Source organism: Stigmatopora argus, chromosome 16 (assembly GCF_051989625.1).
Source record: "Stigmatopora argus isolate UIUO_Sarg chromosome 16, RoL_Sarg_1.0, whole genome shotgun sequence".
Lineage (NCBI taxonomy): Eukaryota > Metazoa > Chordata > Actinopteri > Syngnathiformes > Syngnathidae > Stigmatopora > Stigmatopora argus.
The window spans coordinates 3,182,980-3,203,477 of record NC_135402.1 but is presented as its reverse complement, the minus strand read 5'-3'; the positions used below and the strand labels follow the sequence as shown (position 1 = coordinate 3,203,477).

Below are 20,498 nucleotides of genomic sequence, written 5' to 3'. Positions count from 1 at the left end.
TTTTTTTCTTTAAAAAACGACATAGTATAGTAAGGCTTTTTTTCTTAAAAAACGACATAGTATAGTAAGGCTTTTTTCTTTAGAAAACGACATAGTATAGTAAGGCTTTTTTTTCTTTAAAAAACGACATAGTATAGTAAGGCTTTTTTTCTTAAAAAACGACATAGTATAGTAAGGCTTTTTTTCTTAAAAAACGACATAGTATAGTAAGGCTTTTTTCTAAAAAAAACGACATAGTATAGTAAGGCTTTTTTTCTTAAAAAAACGACATAGCATAGTAAGGCTTTTTTCTAAAAAAACGACATAGTATAGTAAGGCTTTTTTCAAAAAAAACCCGACATAGTATAGTAAGGCTTTTTTCTTTAGAAAACGACATAGTATAGTAAGGCTTTTTTTCTTAAAAAACGACATATTATAGTAAGGCTTTTTTCTAAAAAAACGACATAGTATAGTAAGGCTTTTTTCTTTAAAAAACGACATAGTATAGTAAGGCTTTTTTCTTTAAAAAACGACATAGTATAGTAAGGCTTTTTCCTAAAAAAACGACATAGTATAGTAAGGCTTTTTTTCTTAAAAAACGACAGTATAGTAAGGCTTTTTTCTAAAAAAACGACATAGTATAGTAAGGCTTTTTTCTTTAGAAAACGACATAGTATAGTAAGGCTTTTTTCTTTAAAAAACGACATAGTATAGTAAGGCTTTTTTTCTTAAAAAACGACATAGTATAGTAAGGCTTTTTTCTAAAAAAAACGACATAGTATAGTAAGGCTTTTTTTTCTAAAAAAACGACATAGTATAGTAAGGCTTTTTTCTTTAAAAAACGACATAGTATAGTAAGGCTTTTTTCTTTAGAAAACGACATAGTATAGTAAGGCTTTTTTTCTTAAAAAACGACATATTATAGTAAGGCTTTTTTCTAAAAAAACGACATAGTATAGTAAGGCTTTTTTTCTAAAAAAACGACAGTATAGTAAGGCTTTTTTCTTAAAAAAACGACATAGCATAGTAAGGCTTTTTTCTAAAAAAACGACATAGTATAGTAAGGCTTTTTTCAAAAAAAACCCGACATAGTATAGTAAGGCTTTTTTCTTTAGAAAACGACATAGTATAGTAAGGCTTTTTTTCTTAAAAAACGACATATTATAGTAAGGCTTTTTTCTAAAAAAACAACATAGTATAGTAAGGCTTTTTTCTTTAAAAAACGACATAGTATAGTAAGGCTTTTTTCTTTAAAAAACGACATAGTATAGTAAGGCTTTTTCCTAAAAAAACGACATAGTATAGTAAGGCTTTTTTTCTTAAAAAACGACATAGTATAGTAAGGCTTTTTTTCTTAAAAAACGACATAGTATAGTAAGGCTTTTTTTCTTAAAAAACGACAGTATAGTAAGGCTTTTTTCTAAAAAAACGACATAGTATAGTAAGGCTTTTTTCTTTAGAAAATGACATAGTATAGTAGGGCTTTTTTCTTTAAAAAACGACATAGTATAGTAAGGCTTTTTTTCTTAAAAAACGACATAGTATAGTAAGGCTTTTTCCTAAAAAAACGACATAGTATAGTAAGGCTTTTTTTCTTAAAAAACGACATAGTATAGTAAGGCTTTTTTTCTTAAAAAACGACATAGTATAGTAAGGCTTTTTTTCTTAAAAAACGACAGTATAGTAAGGCTTTTTTCTAAAAAAATGACATAGTATAGTAAGGCTTTTTTCTTTAGAAAACGACATAGTATAGTAAGGCTTTATTCTTTAAAAAACGACATAATATAGTAAGGCATTTTTTCTTAAAAAAGGACATAGTATAGTAAGGCTTTTTTTCTTAAAAAACGACATAGTATAGTAAGGCTTTTTTCTAAAAAAACGACATAGTATAGTAAGGCTTTTTTCTAAAAAAAACGACATAGTATAGTAAGGCTTTTTTCTTTAGAAAACGACATAGTATAGTAAGGCTTTTTTTCTTAAAAAACGACATAGTATAGTAAGGCTTTTTTCTTAAAAAAACGACATAGTATAGTAAGGCTTTTTTTCTTAAAAAACGACATAGTATAGTAAGGCTTTTTCCTAAAAAAACGACATAGTATAGTAAGGCTTTTTTTCTTAAAAAACGACATAGTATGGTAAGGCTTTTTTTTAGTTAAAAACGACATACTATAGTAGGGCTTTTTGCCTTAAAAAACGACATAGTATAGTAAGGCTTTTTTTCTTAAAAAACGACATAGTATATGAAGGCTTTTTTCTAAAAAAAATGACAGTATAGTAAGGCTTTTTTCTTTAGAAAACGACATAGTATAGTAAGGCTTATTTCTTTAAAAAACGACATAGTATAGTAAGGCTTTTTTTCTTAAAAAACGACATAGTATAGTAAGGCTTTTTTTAGTTAAAAACGACATACTATAGTAGGGCTTTTTTCCTTAAAAAACGACATAGTATAGTAAGGCTTTTTTTCTTAAAAACGACATAGTATAGTAAGGCTTTTTTCTTTAGAAAACGACATAGTATAGTAAGGCTTTTTTCTTTAGAAAACGACATAGTATAGTAAGGCTTTTTTTTCTTTAGAAAACGACATAGTATAGTACGGCTTTTTTCTTTAAAAAACGACATAGTATAGTAAGGCTTTTTTCTTTAAAAAACGACATAGTATAGTAAGGCTTTTTTTCTTAAAAAACGACATAGTATAGTAAGGCTTTTTTTCTTAAAAAACGACATAGTATAGTAAGGCTTTTTTCTTTAAAAAACGACATAGTATAGTAAGGCTTTTTTTCTTAAAAAACGACATAGTATAGTAAGGCTTTTTTTAGTTAAAAACGACATACTATAGTAGGGCTTTTTGCCTTAAAAAACGACATAGTATAGTAAGGCTTTTTTTCTTAAAAAACGACATACTATAGTAGGGCTTTTTGCCTTAAAAAACGACATAGTATAGTAAGGCTTTTTTTCTTAAAAAACGACATAGTATAGTAAGGCTTTTTTTCTTAAAAAAACGACATAGTATAGTAAGGCTTTTTTTCTTAAAAAATGACATAGTATAGTAAGGCTTTTTTCTAAAAAAATGACATAGTATAGTAAGGCTTTTTTCTTTAGAAAACGACATAGTATAGTAAGGCTTTTTTCTTTAAAAAACGACATAATATAGTAAGGCTTTTTTTCTTAAAAAACGACATAGTATAGTAAGGCTTTTTTCTAAAAAAATGACAGTATAGTAAGGCTTTTTTCTTTAGAAAACGACATAGTATAGTAAGGCTTATTTCTTTAAAAAACGACATAGTATAGTAAGGCTTTTTTCAAAAAAAAAACGACATAGTATAGTAAGGCTTTTTTCTTTAGAAAACGACATAGTATAGTAAGGCTTTTTTCTTTAAAAAACGACATAGTATAGTAAGGCTTTTTTCTTTAAAAAACGACATAGTATAGTAAGGCTTTTTTTCTTAAAAAACGACATAGTATAGTAAGGCTTTTTTCTTTAAAAAACGACATAGTATAGTAAGGCTTTTTTTCTTAAAAAACGACATAGTATAGTAAGGCTTTTTTCTAAAAAAACGACATAGTATTGTAAGGCCTTTTTTCTTAAAAAACGACATAGTATAGTAAGGCTTTTTTCTTTAGAAAACGACATAGTATAATAAGGCTTTTTTCTTTAAAAAACGACATAGTATAGTAAGGCTTTTTTTTTAAAAAAACGACATAGTATAGTAAGGCTTTTTTCTTTAGAAAACGACATAGTATAGTAAGGCTTTTTTTTCTTTAAAAAACGACATAGTATAGTAAGGCTTTTTTTCTTAAAAAACGACATAGTATAGTAAGGCTTTTTTCTTTAGAAAACGACATAGTATAGTAAGGCTTTTTTTTCTTTAAAAAACGACATAGTATAGTAAGGCTTTTTTTCTTAAAAAACGACATAGTATAGTAAGGCTTTTTTTCTTAAAAAACGACATAGTATAGTAAGGCTTTTTTCTAAAAAAAACGACATAGTATAGTAAGGCTTTTTTTCTTAAAAAAACGACATAGCATAGTAAGGCTTTTTTCTAAAAAAACGACATAGTATAGTAAGGCTTTTTTCAAAAAAAACCCGACATAGTATAGTAAGGCTTTTTCCTAAAAAAACGACATAGTATAGTAAGGCTTTTTTTCTTAAAAAACGACATAGTATAGTAAGGCTTTTTTTTAGTTAAAAACGACATACTATAGTAGGGCTTTTTGCCTTAAAAAACGACATAGTATAGTAAGGCTTTTTTTCTTAAAAAACGACATAGTATAGTAAGGCTTTTTTTCTTAAAAAAACGACATAGTATAGTAAGGCTTTTTTTCTTAAAAAACGACATAGTATAGTAAGGCTTTTTTCTAAAAAAATGACATAGTATAGTAAGGCTTTTTTCTTTAGAAAACGACATAGTATAGTAAGGCTTTTTTCTTTAAAAAACTACATAATATAGTAAGGCTTTTTTTCTTAAAAAACGACATAGTATAGTAAGGCTTTTTTCTAAAAAAAATGACAGTATAGTAAGGCTTTTTTCTTTAGAAAACGACATAGTATAGTAAGGCTTATTTCTTTAAAAAACGACATAGTATAGTAAGGCTTTTTTCTAAAAAAAATGACAGTATAGTAAGGCTTTTTTCTTTAGAAAACGACATAGTATAGTAAGGCTTATTTCTTTAAAAAACGACATAGTATAGTAAGGCTTTTTTTCTTAAAAAACGACATAGTATAGTAAGGCTTTTTTTAGTTAAAAACGACATACTATAGTAGGGCTTTTTTCCTTAAAAAACGACATAGTATAGTGAGGCTTTTTTTCTTAAAAACGACATAGTATAGTAAGGCTTTTTTCTTTAGAAAACGACATAGTATAGTAAGGCTTTTTTCTTTAGAAAACGACATAGTATAGTAAGGCTTTTTTTTCTTTAGAAAACGACATAGTATAGTACGGCTTTTTTCTTTAGAAAACGACATAGTATAGTAAGGCTTTTTTTCTTAAAAAACGACATAGTATAGTAAGGCTTTTTTCTAAAAAAACGACATAGTATCGTAAGGCCTTTTTTCTTAAAAAACGACATAGTATAGTAAGGCTTTTTCCTTAAAAAACGACATAGTATAGTAAGGCTTTTTTTCCTAAAAAAGTGACATAGTATAGTAAGGCTTTTTGTCTTAAAAAGCGACATAGTATAGTAAGGCTTTTTTCTATTAAAAAAAAACGACATAGTATAGTAGGGCTTTTTTCTTAAAAAACGACATAGTTTAGTAAGGCTTTTTTTCTTAAAAAACGACATAGTATAGTAAGGCTTTTTCCTTAAAAAACGACATAGTATAGTAAGGCTTTTTTTCTTTAAAAAACGACATAATATAGTAAGGCTTTTTTTCTTAAAAAACGACATAGTATAGTAAGGCTTTTTTTCTTAAAAAACGACATAGTATAGTAAGGCTTTTTCCTAAAAAAACGACATAGTATAGTAAGGCTTTTTTTCTTAAAAAACGACATAGTATGGTAAGGCTTTTTTTTAGTTAAAAACGACATACTATAGTAGGGCTTTTTGCCTTAAAAAACGACATAGTATAGTAAGGCTTTTTTTCTTAAAAAACGACATAGTATAGTAAGGCTTTTTTTCTTAAAAAACGACATAGTATAGTAAGGCTTTTTTTCAAAAAAAATGACATAGTATAGTAAGGCTTTTTTTCTTAAAAAACGACATAGTATAGTAAGGCTTTTTTTAGTTAAAAACGACATACTATAGTAGGGCTTTTTTCCTTAAAAAACGACATAGTCTAGTAAGGCTTTTTTCTTTAGAAAACGATATATTATAGCAAGGCTTTTTTCTTTAAAAAACGACATAGTATAGTAAGGCTTTTTTTCTTAAAAAACGACATAGTATAGTAAGGCTTTTTTTCTTAAAAAACGACATAGTATAGTAAGGCTTTTTTCAAAAAAATGACATAGTATAGTAAGGCTTTTTTTCTTAAAAAACGACATAGTATAGTAAGGCTTTTTTCAAAAAAAATGACATAGTATAGTAAGGCTTATTTCTTAAAAAACGACATAGTATAGTAAGGCTTTTTTCTTTAAAAAACGACATAATATAGTAAGGCTTTTTTTCGTAAAAAACGACATAGTATAGTAAGGCTTTTTTCTAAAAAAATGACATAGTATAGTAAGGCTTTTTTCTTTAGAAAACGACATAGTATAGTAAGGCTTATTTCTTTAAAAAACGACATAGTATAGTAAGGCTTTTTTTCTTAAAAAAACGACATAGTATAGTAAGGCTTTTTTTAGTTAAAAACGACATACTATAGTAGGGCTTTTTTCCTTAAAAAACGACATAGTATAGTAAGGCTTTTTTTCTTAAAAACGACATAGTATAGTAAGGCTTTTTTCTTTAGAAAACGACATCGTATAGTAAGGCTTTTTTCTTTAGAAAACGACATAGTATAGTAAGGCTTTTTTTATTTAAAAAAACGACATAGTATAGTAAGGCTTTTTTCTTTAAAAAACGACATAGTATAGTAAGGCTTTTTTTCTTAAAAAACGACATAGTATAGTAAGGCTTTTTTCTAAAAAAACGACATAGTATAGTAAGGCTTTTTCCTTAAAAAACGACATAGTATAGTAAGGCTTTTTTTCCTAAAAAAGTGACATAGTATAGTTAGGCTTTTTGTCTTCAAAAGCAACATAGTATAGTAAGGCTTTTTTCTATTAAAAAAAACGACATAGTATAGTAAGGCTTTTTTTCTTAAAAAACGACATAGTATAGTAAGGCTTTTTCCTTAAAAAAACGACATAGTATAGTAAGGCTTTTTTTATTTAAAAAAACGACATAGTATAGTAAGGCTTTTTCCTTAAAAAACGACATAGTATAGTAAGGCTTTTTTTTCTTTAAAAAACGACATAATATAGTAAGGCTTTTTTCATTAGAAAACGACATAGTATAGTAAGGCTTTTTTTCTTAAAAAACGACATAGTATAGTAAGGCTTTTTTCTAAAAAAACGACATAGTATAGTACGGCTTTTTTCTTTAGAAAACGACATAGTATAGTAAGGCTTTTTTCTTTAGAAAACGATATATTATAGCAAGGCTTTTTTCTTTAAAAAACGACATAGTATAGTAAGGCTTTTTTTCTTAAAAAACGACATAGTATAGCAAGGCTTTTTTTCTTAAAAAACGACATAGTATAGCAAGGCTTTTTTTAGTTAAAAACGACATACTATAGTAGGGCTTTTTGCCTTAAAAAACGACATAGTATAGTAAGGCTTTTTGTCTTAAAAAACGACATAGTATAGTAAGGCTTTTTTTCTTAAAAAACGACATAGTATAGTAAGGCTTATTTCTTAAAAAACGACATAGTATAGTAAGGCTTTTTCCTTAAAAAACGACATAGTATAGTAAGGCTTTTTTTCCTAAAAAAGCGACATAGTATAGTAAGGCTTTTTGTCTTAAAAAGCGACATAGTATAATAAGGCTTTTTTCTATTTAAAAAAACCACATAGTATAGTAAGGCTTTTTTTCTTTAAAAAACGACATAATATAGTAAGGCTTTTTTTCGTAAAAAACGACATAGTATAGTAAGGCTTTTTTCTTTAAAAAACGACATAGTATAGTAAGGCTTTTTTTCTTAAAAAACGACATAGTATAGTAAGGCTTTTTCCTTAAAAAAACGACATAGTATAGTAAGGCTTTTTTTTCTTTAAAAATTGACATAATATAGTAAGGCTTTTTTCTTTAAAAAACGACATAATATAGTAAGGCTTTTTTCTTTAAAAAACGACATAGTATAGTAAGGCTTTTTTTCTTAAAAAACGACATATTATAGTAAGGCTTTTTTCAAAAAAAAAACGACATAGTATAGTAAGGCTTTTTTCTTTAGAAAACGACATAGTATAGTAAGGCTTTTTTCTTTAAAAAACGACATAGTATAGTAAGGCTTTTTTCTTTAAAAAACGACATAATATAGTAAGGCTTTTTTCTTAAAAAACTGCATAGTATAGTAAGGCTTTTTTTCATAAAAAAACTACATAGTATAGTAAGGCTTTTTTTCTTAAAAAACGACATAGTATAGTAAGGCTTTTTCTTTAAAAAACGACATAGTATAGAAAGGCTTTTTTCTTAAAAAACGGCATAGTATAGTAAGGCTTTTTTTCTTAAAAAACGACATAATATAGTAAGGCTTTTTTTTAAAAAACGACATAGTATAGTAAGGCTTTTTTCTAAAAAAACGACATAGTATAGTAAGGCTTTTTTTTCTTTAAAAAACGACATATTATAGCAAGGTTTTTTTTCGTAAAAAACGACATAGTATAGTAAGGCTTTTTTTTCTTTAAAAAACGACATAATATAGTAAGGCTTTTTTTCGTAAAGAACGACATAGTATAGTAAGGCTTTTTTCTAAAAAAAAAACGACATAGTATAGTAAGGCTTTTTTCTTTAGAAAACGACATAGTTTATTAAGGATTTTTTCTTTAAAAAATGACATAGTATAGTAAGGCTTTTTTTCTTAAAAAACGACATAGTATAGTAAGGCTTTTTTTACTTAAAAACGACATACTATAGTAGGGCTTTTTGCCTTAAAAAACGACATAGTATAGTAAGGCTTTTTTTCTTAAAAAACGACATAGTATAGTAAGGCTTTTTTTCTTAAAAAATGACATAGTATAGTAAGGCTTTTTTCTAAAAAAAATGACATAGTATAGTAAGGCTTTTTTCTTTAGAAAACGACATAGTATAGTAAGGCTTTTTTCTTTAAAAAACGACATAATATAGTAAGGCTTTTTTCGTAAAAAACGACATAGTATAGTAAGGCTTTTTTCTTTAAAAAATGACACAGTATAGTAAGGCTTTTTTTCTTAAAAAACGACATAGTATAGTAAGGCTTTTTCCTTAAAAAACGACATAGTATAGTAAGGCTTTTTTTTCTTTAAAAAACGACATAATATAGTAAGGCTTTTTTTCGTAAAAAAAACGACATAGTATAGTAAGGCTTTTTTTTAAAAAAAAAACGACATAGTATAGTAAGGCTTTTTTCTTTAGAAAACGACATAGTATAGTAAGGCTTTTTTCTTTAAAAAACGACATAGTATAGTAAGGCTTTTTTTCTTAAAAAAACGACAGTATAGTAAGGCTTTTTTTCTTAAAAAACGACATCATATAGTAAGGCTTTTTTCTTAAAAAACTGCATAGTATAGCAAGGCTTTTTTTCGTAAAAAAAACTACATAGTATAGTAAGGCTTTTTTTCTTAAAAAACGACATAGTATAGTAAGGCTTTTTCCTTAAAAAACGACATAATATAGAAAGGCTTTTTTCTTAAAAAACGGCATAGTATAGTAAGGCTTTTTTTCTTTAAAAAAGACATAATATAGTAAGGCTATTTTTCTTAAAAAACGACATAGTATAGTAAGGCTTTTTTCTTAAAAAATGACATAGTATATATAGCAAGGCTTTTTTTCCTTTAAAAAACGAGATAATATAGTAAGGCATTTTTCTTTAAAAACGTTATAGTATAGTAAGGCTTTTTTCTTTAAAAAAAACGACATACGCATAGTTATAGCTCTATATATTAACATATAAAGACACAATAAATTAAGAAAAGGTCTAAATAACATTCTTGAACAAATTTTAAAAAGGGTGACACTGACAAAACGATACCTTTAGGTGGCGCCAGAATAAAGCAAACATCTGCACGAGTGACTAAATCTGGAATGGAGTTGTTTTTAGACAGAGGAAAGATAAAAATATCCAAGCAGGTGTAAAATTAAATTTCCTAAAGTCATTGGCTAACATTGACCACGATCAAAGTCCAATCTATTTGGACTGGGAAATTGGGCGCGATCAGTCAAAATTAATTGGACGTCTATAGACGTCCATGACTTGGTACACATTTATAGTGCATGGATTTTTTTGTTTTAATTGGTAACTGTAAGCTTTTTTATTTCTTTTGCACTCGATTGTGTCGTCTTCATTATTCGCTCCTACTTTTTCTATAAGCACTTGAAAGCATCGTTTTTTGGGGGGTGCATTTTGATGTTCAACAAAAGTTCTATGAACGTTATATCGTTATTCTTTTGGGTCTTTTGGGTTTGTTTAATTTTTATGTGAAGTAGTTTTTATGTTGTGTTTTTAATGAAGCTATTGAATTTATAGTTTTCATGTCATCTTTTCATTGGAATGTTACGTTTTTAGCTTTTTTGTCATTTTGTTTTGGTAGACTTTTCTATTTTCATGTTTTGAATGGTCATTTATTTTTTATAATCTAAACTTTAATGGAGCACTCGTTCATCATTATTCTTGTGATAGATAGGGTACACTATGATAACATTGGAACTTTCTTTTTCATGAGTTTTTAAATATATATTTGAAAAATGGGCACAACTAACTATTGAATCTAATTTATTTGTTTTCTTTTTTGAATGTGTCTTGTATTTCATAAACTAGTCTAACTTATTTGTATGCAGTTGAACACGACCAAAATGTATAATTTTCCTTTTCTTTTGTTAATTGTTTTTGGAAAGGGGGCGTCCGTTAAGTCGTGTAAAATTAAATGCATCTTTAAAAAACGGTCTATTTGATATAATATATAAATTTAAAAAAAGAAGAAAGAAAGAAAGAAAAGGAAAGGAAAGAAAGTGAGTGTTACTTTCGTGGTCGGCCTATGTGTGACGTGTAGTTCACGTGACCAGGGGTGCCCGTATAACAAGCGCCGGACGGTCCGCCCCCTCCCGGATTCACTCCGGGCCCTCGCGTGGCGATTGATCGGCCCGGACCGGACCGGACCGGCACAGAACGGCACGGAAAGGAACTGGACGCCGACTCGTGTGGAAGCATATGGACATAGGGGTAGCCGAAAGAGTCCCTCATCTCCCTCTTGCGACCTCCTCGCCCCGGTATCCCCCATCCTTTTCTTTCTCCTCCTTTCACCCCCCCTCCTCCCCCTCGTATGAGCCTCGCCGAGGGAGGGGGGCACGCCGGCGCTTCCTCATCCTCATCTGGCCTCGGTGGACGCGGCCGGGCGTGAGAGGAGAGCCATGACTCTGAGCTCCGAGATGTCGGACGCCTCTGTCCTCTCGGAAGAGACCGACATCGACGTCGTGGGCGAGGGGGAGGAGAGCGAGCACGGCCGCGGTTTCCCCCCGCCTCCGCCTCCACAGCAGCCGCCGCCGCCGCAACAGCAGCAGCAGCAGCAACAGCACTCTCCCCCGGCGTCAGAGCCAGCCGCGGCCGCCAGTTCGGAAGCCGCTCGTGATGCCTACAAAGCGGCTTCGGCGAGTGTCAAGAACCCCTTAGTGAAGCCGCCTTACTCGTACATCGCCTTAATCACTATGGCCATCCTCCAGAGCCCCAAAAAGCGTCTAACCCTGAGCGAAATCTGCGACTTCATCAGCAACCGCTTCCCGTACTATCGCGAAAAGTTCCCGGCGTGGCAGAACTCTATCCGGCACAACTTGTCGCTCAACGACTGCTTCGTCAAAATCCCACGGGAGCCGGGCAACCCGGGAAAGGGCAACTACTGGACGCTGGACCCGGAGTCGGCGGATATGTTCGACAACGGCAGTTTCCTGCGGCGACGGAAGCGCTTCAAGCGGCAGCAGACGCAGGACTTGCTGCGGGAGCACGCCGGCTTCCTGCCCGCCGCAACCGCCGCCGCCTACGGCTACCCGGGCTACGGCTGCGGGGGTTACGGCCTCCAGCTGCAGTCGTACCACCACGCGCACTCGGCTCTCCTGGCCTTCCAGCAACAGCAGCAGCAGCATTCGCACTCGCAGTCCCAGTCTCAATCCCAGTCTCAGTCGCCGTCCACCCGCCCCGTACTCCCCCACGCCTCGCTTTCGCCCCGGGGTCGCTTCTACCCGCAGGTAGGCGGCGGTCCGCAGGGCTCGCGCAAAGACGGCTCGCCGGTGCACCGCTCGCCCTTCTCCATCGAGAGCATCATCGGCGCCGGGTCGCCCAGCCCACCGAGGACTTCCCCGGCGGCGATGCCGGTGATGGGTGCCACGCTGGGGCATCCGCTGGAGAACTTTACCGCCGGGGGCTGTTAAAGCTCACCCGAATATACGAGAAAGAAAGAACAATAAACTAATTTTTAGGCAGGCAAACGAACAAATAAACGGGCCCTCGGTCAAAAGGTAGGAGGATTATTTTTGTACCTTTTCATGGGCGTGCGCGCTTGAGGAGATATTTAATGGGCATCTTTTTAATTTTTTATTTTATTTTTATTTTTTGCTTTTTCTTTCTTGGGAGCTTTCAGGATACTTATTTGGACCTTGTCTCCTCCAGCCACAATCTCAGGACGAATTGCTCGAAATGATCACATGTTGTTTTGGAAAAACTAATAATAATGTATTAATGTGTCAAACACATGTTTTCCTCTTATTATTAATATGAATAGTTTGAACGGGACTTTGATTTTAAAAATTTGTAATAAAACACAAAGCGTTCCAAAAATAAGACAGACATTGGATCACATGCAGTGTGTGTTTATTTCAGTCAGAAATGGACATTTTGGGCTGAAACCAATTGTAAATAACGTGTGCTATTTTTACACACATTTTTTTATAAGAGGAATAAATTATGATTTGGAAACAAATAATAATAGATGAAGGGAAATACATTTTTTGGATTCATGCATGTGCAAAAATATCATTAATGGCAGACCATGCATTATTTGTATCAATTTGTAAAAGTTAGTCAATCAAATTTGGCATATATCATTTTTAAACTATTACTAACTAGCTATACAACAATTATTTCTTTTTATTTAAAGCAATTAGGGCAGCCACAAAGTTTCTCCATCTGCTCACCTCATAGCAAAAAAAATATTCCATTTTTCGTGGGGCGCGTGACCCTTGTCACGCGATCCTGCCCTCATTTTCCTACCATGCCATTGACGGTGATAGATGTCCAGTTCATTTGAAGAGGACCTCCTCGTGGAATTAGACGTATATCACCCTCCATGGTGACCAATGGAAAATAATTGCATTTTTTTTTCAACTGCTGCTTCCGTGACTTGAATGTGGGTGTTTGTGTGTAGCAGCTAAATCGGTGCATCGCTCGCAGCTAGTTCACTGGGCCACGAGAGGACAGCTATTGCGTGATGATGTAACACGCGACGTGTGTGAGAGAAAGAGAGAGAGAGAGAGAAAAGTGAGAGCAAAAAAAAGAGAGTGAGAAAAGGCCAGTAGTCTGTTTATAAACAAACAAACAGGAAGCAAAACAAACAAAAACGGGCAAAAGGGCATTCATTGGCTGTTAAATAGGAGCCTCAAGTTCATTAAATTGTGCTTTTATGGTACAAATTGGCACTTGGAACAGAATTTAAACCTTATTTGGGGTGTCATTTTTATTTTAGGGCCATATTTCACAAATATGTTTGCGCATGCGTCTTTTTGAAGGAAAGTTGTGGTTAAATTTTAAGTTTTTTGAGGGCGAAATACCTTATTGTAGTAAGATAAAAACATGTTATGGGGTTTTTTGGTGGGTGGATGCCACATTACATGATATGAAGAAAAGGCTTACTGTAAAAATGGTCGTGTTTTTTGAGGAGAAAAGATTATACATGACTTTTTTTTATTGGGACAACAAGTGCGTGGTTGTTTAGGAAAAAAATAGCCTTATTGTGGTCGTATATGTTTTGAAAAGAAAGCCTTACTATACCTGGATTTTTTTATAGGGGAAAAAGGCCCTGCATAATATACGTTTTTTTAAAGAATATATAAAACATTATTGCACATGGTTATGTTTTTGAGGATGAAAAAAAAACATTTCAGATTTTAACTGGTCTTTTGGTCGTTTAGGTAAAAATATAACCACGCTATGTTTGCATTTTTCAATAAAACACAGCCTTAAATACATGGGGTTATTTTTACAAGATAAAAGGCCATGCATAATAAACAGGGTTTTTTTCTATGGGAAAATTAGGGGTTGTTTTATGGGGGGGCAACAGGTGCACGGTTGTTTAGGAAAAACATAGCAAGAACTTTTTGCAATACGAAAAAAAAAAATTAGACCATGTATAATAAATATGCAGTTTTTCTTTGGAGACTAAAACCCCAAAATGTAAAAAAAAAATATTGTGCACATTTAACATCTAACATTTATATTATATTGTATTTTTGAATACATTTTCTATTCAGACTATAATTGGTCATTTTTTAGGATGAAAAATGCTGTGCTATACATTTTACGTTTTACCATTTTTTAATGCCTTACTCTACATGAAGCAAACGCACACATTAAGAAACAAGGTAGCACACGTCAATAACTTTGAGTACCCTATCATATTTTCGCCATTTAGATTAATTTGGGGCTATTTTTTTGTGCAAAATCGTACCTGGTTTCCTTGAAATGGTGAGCGAAGATCACTTCCTTCCTTCCTTGCTTGTTTCCTTCCTTCCTTTCCACCAAGATGGCGAGGCCTGATGGTTAAAAACAATACTCGTTTTCAGATTTCTATCATTCCACACATTGTTTTGATTTGGAAAGCATTGAATTCGAAATCTAAAAGTTGTCCAATGAATAATGTGGCATTTCAAAGTCTTTTTTAGCACAACTCTTGTTATTCCGTGTGGGTACACTTGAATTTGATACATTCTCCCCCAGCTGTCACTTCCTGTTTCCTGTCACAACACGGTGCCCTATCAAAGTAAAACATGGCCGTACGAGGCGGCCAGTCATCGGATGCAAATTCTCCACTTAGCGGCGTAATATTATTCTTTTGCTCGACAAATATAAAGTTCAACTCAGAACAGCTGTACAGCAAGGAGGTTATTATGGGATACTTTTCAGGAATTCAAATCCGGTCTCATCAAATTTCCATACATTGCATTTTTATACCTTCAAATTTTATAGATACATTTTTTTTAAATCATTGATGTTGATTAAAGTGGTACTTTATTTTAGTTGGCCTTTATTTTGCCGGGATTCCTCACGTTTGGGTGCATCTGACGGTGATAGACGTCCATTTTTTTTGACTGAAAGAGTCGACAGCGATTGAATGATTTCTATCAGGCCTCACAGTTAATTTAGAATTTTATTAAAATAGCTTTTTTTAAAAATATTTTGCCTCCTCTGGATTTCTAGCTTCACTTCCAGCTTTTTTGGGCCTCTACTTTATTTGTATATTAGCATTTTTGATATCTTTAACATTATCATCAGTGAAATAGTTTAAAAACTTTTTCCTAAACTTTTCCAGCAGCACATTTTATTTCAAAGTTGAAGCCCTGATTTTTTCCCCCCCATCAAACCTCTTTATGGCCACTTTTGCCCGTTTACCGACGGCGACGTCATTTTATCCGCAGCACTTAGCGGGCTTCCATTTGCCCTCTCGTACCACTACAAAAGTGGCTTTTACACCCCCGCATGCACGCACACACCAGCTCTTCATAATGCCAAAATTCCCAGCTGCCTGCTGCAATATTTGACAATTTACCTTCTCACAAGTAGTATACCCTTTCAACACTTACCTGTCCAAATGGATAGGACACCTATCACTGTCCATGGCACACTAAACAAACACTTCAGAAATAATAAAATTAAAAAAAACTACATTTATCAGGCTTTGGCTTGAATGTGTTATTGTACATTTAGAGTTTAACTCAGCGGTGTGCAAACTTTTTCTTTCGGCGGCCTGAAAAAAATGAGTTGATCAGTAGTAGACAGACGTCCAATTCATTTGAAATGGGAGGTTGGCAGCGAATGAACAATGGTCACCCTCCGACTTCAAATGGATTGGACGCCTAACGGAGTCAATGGCTAGCGATGAGTCATAACGGTGGGGAGAAATTGGTGTTTTGAACCGCTTTTTTTAAAGATTAATAAGCTCATACATGTCTAAGTGAGATAAGTCAAGTTATTAATTTGTTGTGTTAAATGGATCGGGTTGTAAAGTTGAATTAAAAAGCTCCCATTTGTTCAATTATAGCATGAAACTGTGTTCCAATGTTAAGTACACAAAGTTACAACCGTCATTTATCCTTGTAGGTTTAACATGATTGGACATCCATTTTGCTGTCATATTCAATACATTTTAATAAGCATGAAAAGCTACGTTGCGTAATGAAGAGCCGGGAACGTTTACGACGCGGCTTATGGAAGGCAAATAGGCGCAAAATGAAGACGGATGGCGATGGGGCCAAAAGATAGAGCAAAGCAGACTCGGGTTTTGGCCTCCGTGTGCGGCTTCTCAATTTCAATCCCCGAAGGAAGTTGGAAGACTTCCGAAACGTTTCCGTGTGGTCGGCGCCGTTCATCGGAAAAACTCATTTCCTCTTCTTTTTGGCTTTTTTGGGCTACCTCATCCCCACGTCGCAAAATATCGACTCGCCGCTTTTTAATTCAGGGGTTCCGGCTCGTCCCCACACTTTTATTTTTTGGCCATTTTTTTTAAAGCCCCCCCCACACACTTAAGTCAAAACATTATCCCTTGGGCTTCAAAGCTTTGTTGACTTGGTTGCCAGAGTGCCGTGACCTCATGCTGTAATTTTACTCTAATTCCATTCCAGACGGAAGGGAAAGCAGTTGGGGGGGGGGGGGGGGCAGGGGTCCTCGACTCCAGACCTGCCCAGGTTAAGAAACGGTGGCGGGCTAATAAGAGAGGTGAGGATTCCCAAACTTCCTGCCTATACTGTCAGCCTAACACTGGCGGTATTCCAGTTGATTTCATTTAAGGGGGGGGGGGGGGGGGGTTGGGCGGTTGAAAAAGGCACCACTAGGGGGCCACGCAATATTTTGCTCCATGCTGGGAATTTGACACAAGGAGGAGAATGAAAGCAGACAGGCTCTGGACTACTGTAAACATATAACATTTGTGAAAAATGATTTAAGATTTAAGCCTCTCAGGGACATCTACTGAAAAGTTGACACTTGACCTTTGACCTTTTATAGAGCAACTGACTATTTGGGGTCATTATCCACAATATACAAACATATTTATAAGAGAAACATTTAAGATCTTTGACCTTTTGTGTGAGCCTTTTTGGTCATTTATTTATTTTGCATTATTCAGGTTTAATGCTAACACTATTAAGCATTCCTGTTTTAAAAGACAATGTTAATTCCTCAAATCGTGACATTAAAATGAACAAATACAGAAATACTCACTGGTTATGGCACTAAATCTAGCTTTTTTTCTAAGCATTTAACTCTATACTATTCCATTAAAATCAAAATGCAAATTCATATCTCATCACATTTTACGTACAATTTGGCATTCAATTTTAATGCAAAACAAAACATATCTATTAAAACGTAACACTCATCCCGTTCAATCACATTACAACGTAAAACGAAGATCGAATCGCGGAAAAATGTGAAATACATCGCCTAAAAACGGGAAAACGATCACGCTAAAATGCCAATGCAACATTAGAACGTCAAATCTCGCTTAGAATGGACGATTTTTTTCCCTATAGGGGCGGCAAGTGCTAACTGGAGATGCCAGGAGGAGGTCTTTTGTCCCTCCCCCTCTCTCTCTCTCTCTTCCGCCATGTTGGCACGCAGACGGTAAGGGGCGAAGGGGGCGAACGAGGGGAAGGGGGGGGTCTGGGGGGGCTACGTCTCTCTGAGGTGTGTGGGTTGAAGTCTGGGTGTCAGTCTGCTGTAAGCGATCCGCTCGCAACAGACCGCCGCTTCTGGCAACTCGCCCCGCGCCACACAATCGTCCTCGTCAAAGTCTAATTTTCCCCGCAGATAATCGTGCTTTCTTTTTTTCAACTTTGAAACGTTCCAAAAAGTGTTTGGGTTTTTTTAACTACAAAAGTCACATTTAATTTCCCATGTTATCAAAAATTGAAATCAAAATGTATTTGGTTCTACTTTTACTTATAATTTACATATTAAAAAAATGAAGATGCACAAAATGGCATCGTTTTTGTCAAAAACATACAATTTGACAAAAACTACTCCATTCATTTGCAATGGGGAAAAAAAGCAACTATCAAAACTAAGAACCCGGACATTTACAGGACAATCTACAGGAAATGATCTAAAAGAGGGGTGGCGAACACGCGGCTCTCGAGCTGCATGCGGCATCCGGCCAAAATGAATGCACCTCTTTGTTTCTTATCATATTTTATATATTTTGTGGCTCTCCAGCTGCATGCGGCTCCCGGCCAAAATAAATGCACCTCTTTGATTCTTATCATATTTTATTGCAGCTCTTGGCTTCGTTTCATGTATATTTTGACTCCAATTCATCAGGGCCCATTAAAAACCAATAATAAATGATATTTAAAAAGTTTGGCATATTGGATTATTTTTTTATGCTGTTTCTGACGGAAGTTGTCGCTCTTTAACTCTCGTAGTTTCAAATTTTGTCTCTTTGTGTCTAACTTGTTTGCCACCGATGATCCAAAATGGACAGAAAGTGACCCCGGAATGACCTAAAATGTGCCGGAAGTGACCCCAAATCAACAGGAAGTGACCCAAAAGGAGCCTCAAATGACTAACAAGAACGCGACAAGAAAAAGAACTCATTAAATGCCTATCATGGCGATCACCTGGGAATTCCTGCCATTGACCGCACTAGACGTCCAATCCATTTGGAGTGGGAGGGGCTAATTTCTCCTTGTATTTTCTAGCTACAAAGTTACCGCCGTCAAAGTTGGATTTGACCCGCTCTTGAACTATTAACCCCACGAACCCCAATCAATCGGACGTCCACGACGGCGAAAGAAGACGACGGCGGTTCCGTGCGTGCGTGCGTGCCGGGACGGGACGCGGCGGCCACATGCGGCTAGCATTTGTGCCGGATTATTGGAGCGAAAGCGATGGAGTCTGTCGCTCGGGGAGGAGGTTCCTCGAAAGAAGGCGGCCAATGGGCGCATGGCGAAGGCGTGTTGTGCTAACACGGCTAGCCAGCGCCCGGCTAAATGTGAGCGAGGGCACACGTTACGTAAACATTAGCGCCCCCTGCTAATAAATCACAACAAAGCGTATCTCGTCGCCAAGGCAACTGTCAAAGAGAACCTTGGAAATGTGGGGTTTACGTTTCGGGGTGTTTTTTCCAGGTGGGTTTTTAAGGGGTTCTTTGGGTGCTTCATTTCAACAGGGAATTTAGATTTGGCGGTTCAAAACATGAATATGAATTATGATTCATTCAGAAAATATGGATTTTTACATATGAGATTAGAATTTGGGTTGCTGATCTGTAATAATAATAATGCCTTTTTTTACTGGATATCAAGCAAATATATGATCATTTTTCAAAAATATTTTTTTTTCTGCATTATTGGCACATATTTTAATATCAATGTTTTGTTTTCACTTTTTTTGCAAAAATACTATATATTTTTCCCATTTTAAATCCACTTTAGCTTTTTTTTTTAAATATGGATAGGTATACTTTACTATGATTTTTAAAAATATTTACGATGATTTTTATTCCATGATTATTATACAGGAGGTAATTCTAACAATTCAATAACATATTTGTTGAATGTAGAAAAATATGTTTGTGTTGTTTTGTTTAAGTCTATAAAACAGAAATTCTAATCATTTTTTCACAGTGATGGAAATATTTTTATCGCACACTACAATGAATATTTTTGTCAATTTCTTTGCACAATAATTGCAAAATAAGAAGAAAGTGTGAAAATAAACAATCATTGAAACAAAAACATTTTTTAAACATATGATGCTAGTTAGTCATTGGCACTAACTACATTTAATACAAAATGTCTAATATTTCTTATCTTTTTGCTTGTTAAATTAAAAACTAACATCTATTGCAGCTTTTTATAAAGTCATAAAAAAATAAATACAGATCATTAAATACACTATAAAAGAAGGTTTTAGTGGAGGACCTAAAATTATTTTAAAGTGCACATTATCACATTATCTGTTATAAAAGTATTTATAAATATTCTACATTTGTTAAAGTAAAAAAAATCTAATTTAGTATATACTTTGTTAATCAAAACTTTAGTTTGGTGAATGAATAGCCAATGTGCAACTACTTAAACATACCATAAACATTCATAATAGTAAAAATAAAACAGAGAATTTTAAAAGTATTTTATGAAACTGCACTATTGTGTCAACTCAATCTAAAGGTTGTTTGAAGCTCTTAAAAACGGACAATTTGGTGGATTTTTTTTGACATCAAGTCCATTTAAGGTGGATATCATCATATTAAATGCTGTCATAAATTAACATTGTAGTAATTAATTAAGAGTCCAAACAGAAGTACATAAATCTATTTTTTTTAAATGGCTATAATAAGAAATACAAGAACAAATCGCAATTTGACATCTAATGTGACTAAAAAAGTTGTGATTTTTTTTTTTAAGCAAAAGTAATAAAGTGAAAGTCCATTAGACAAATGATCCAAATCAGCACTTATGTCAAGAATCAAGTCATAAAATAGCAGCAAAAGAAAAGCAAAGCACTGGCCTCTTCCCTATCCTTTTTTTTTTGTTAGTCCAGCTGAGCGCCTGAGAAAAAAAAAGCCAGGACGGCCATAAAAAAAAAATAGAAAAAAAAATTGGCCGAACACACCAAAGCCGCCTTTGTCTCTCAAAAAAACGGCCCA

At 33.8% G+C, this 20,498-nt stretch overlaps 1 protein-coding gene across 1 annotated transcript; it reads left to right on the top strand.

Annotated features, from left to right (window-relative positions):
• The first annotated feature begins 10,710 nt into the window (after positions 1–10,710).
• Positions 10,711–12,550, top strand: foxd1 (forkhead box D1). Its single transcript, XM_077621874.1, has one exon. The coding sequence runs from the start codon at positions 10,999–11,001 to the stop codon at positions 12,007–12,009; it is 1,011 nt and encodes a 336-aa protein (XP_077478000.1). The 5' UTR covers positions 10,711–10,998; the 3' UTR covers positions 12,010–12,550.
• Positions 12,551–20,498: the final 7,948 nt, after the last annotated feature.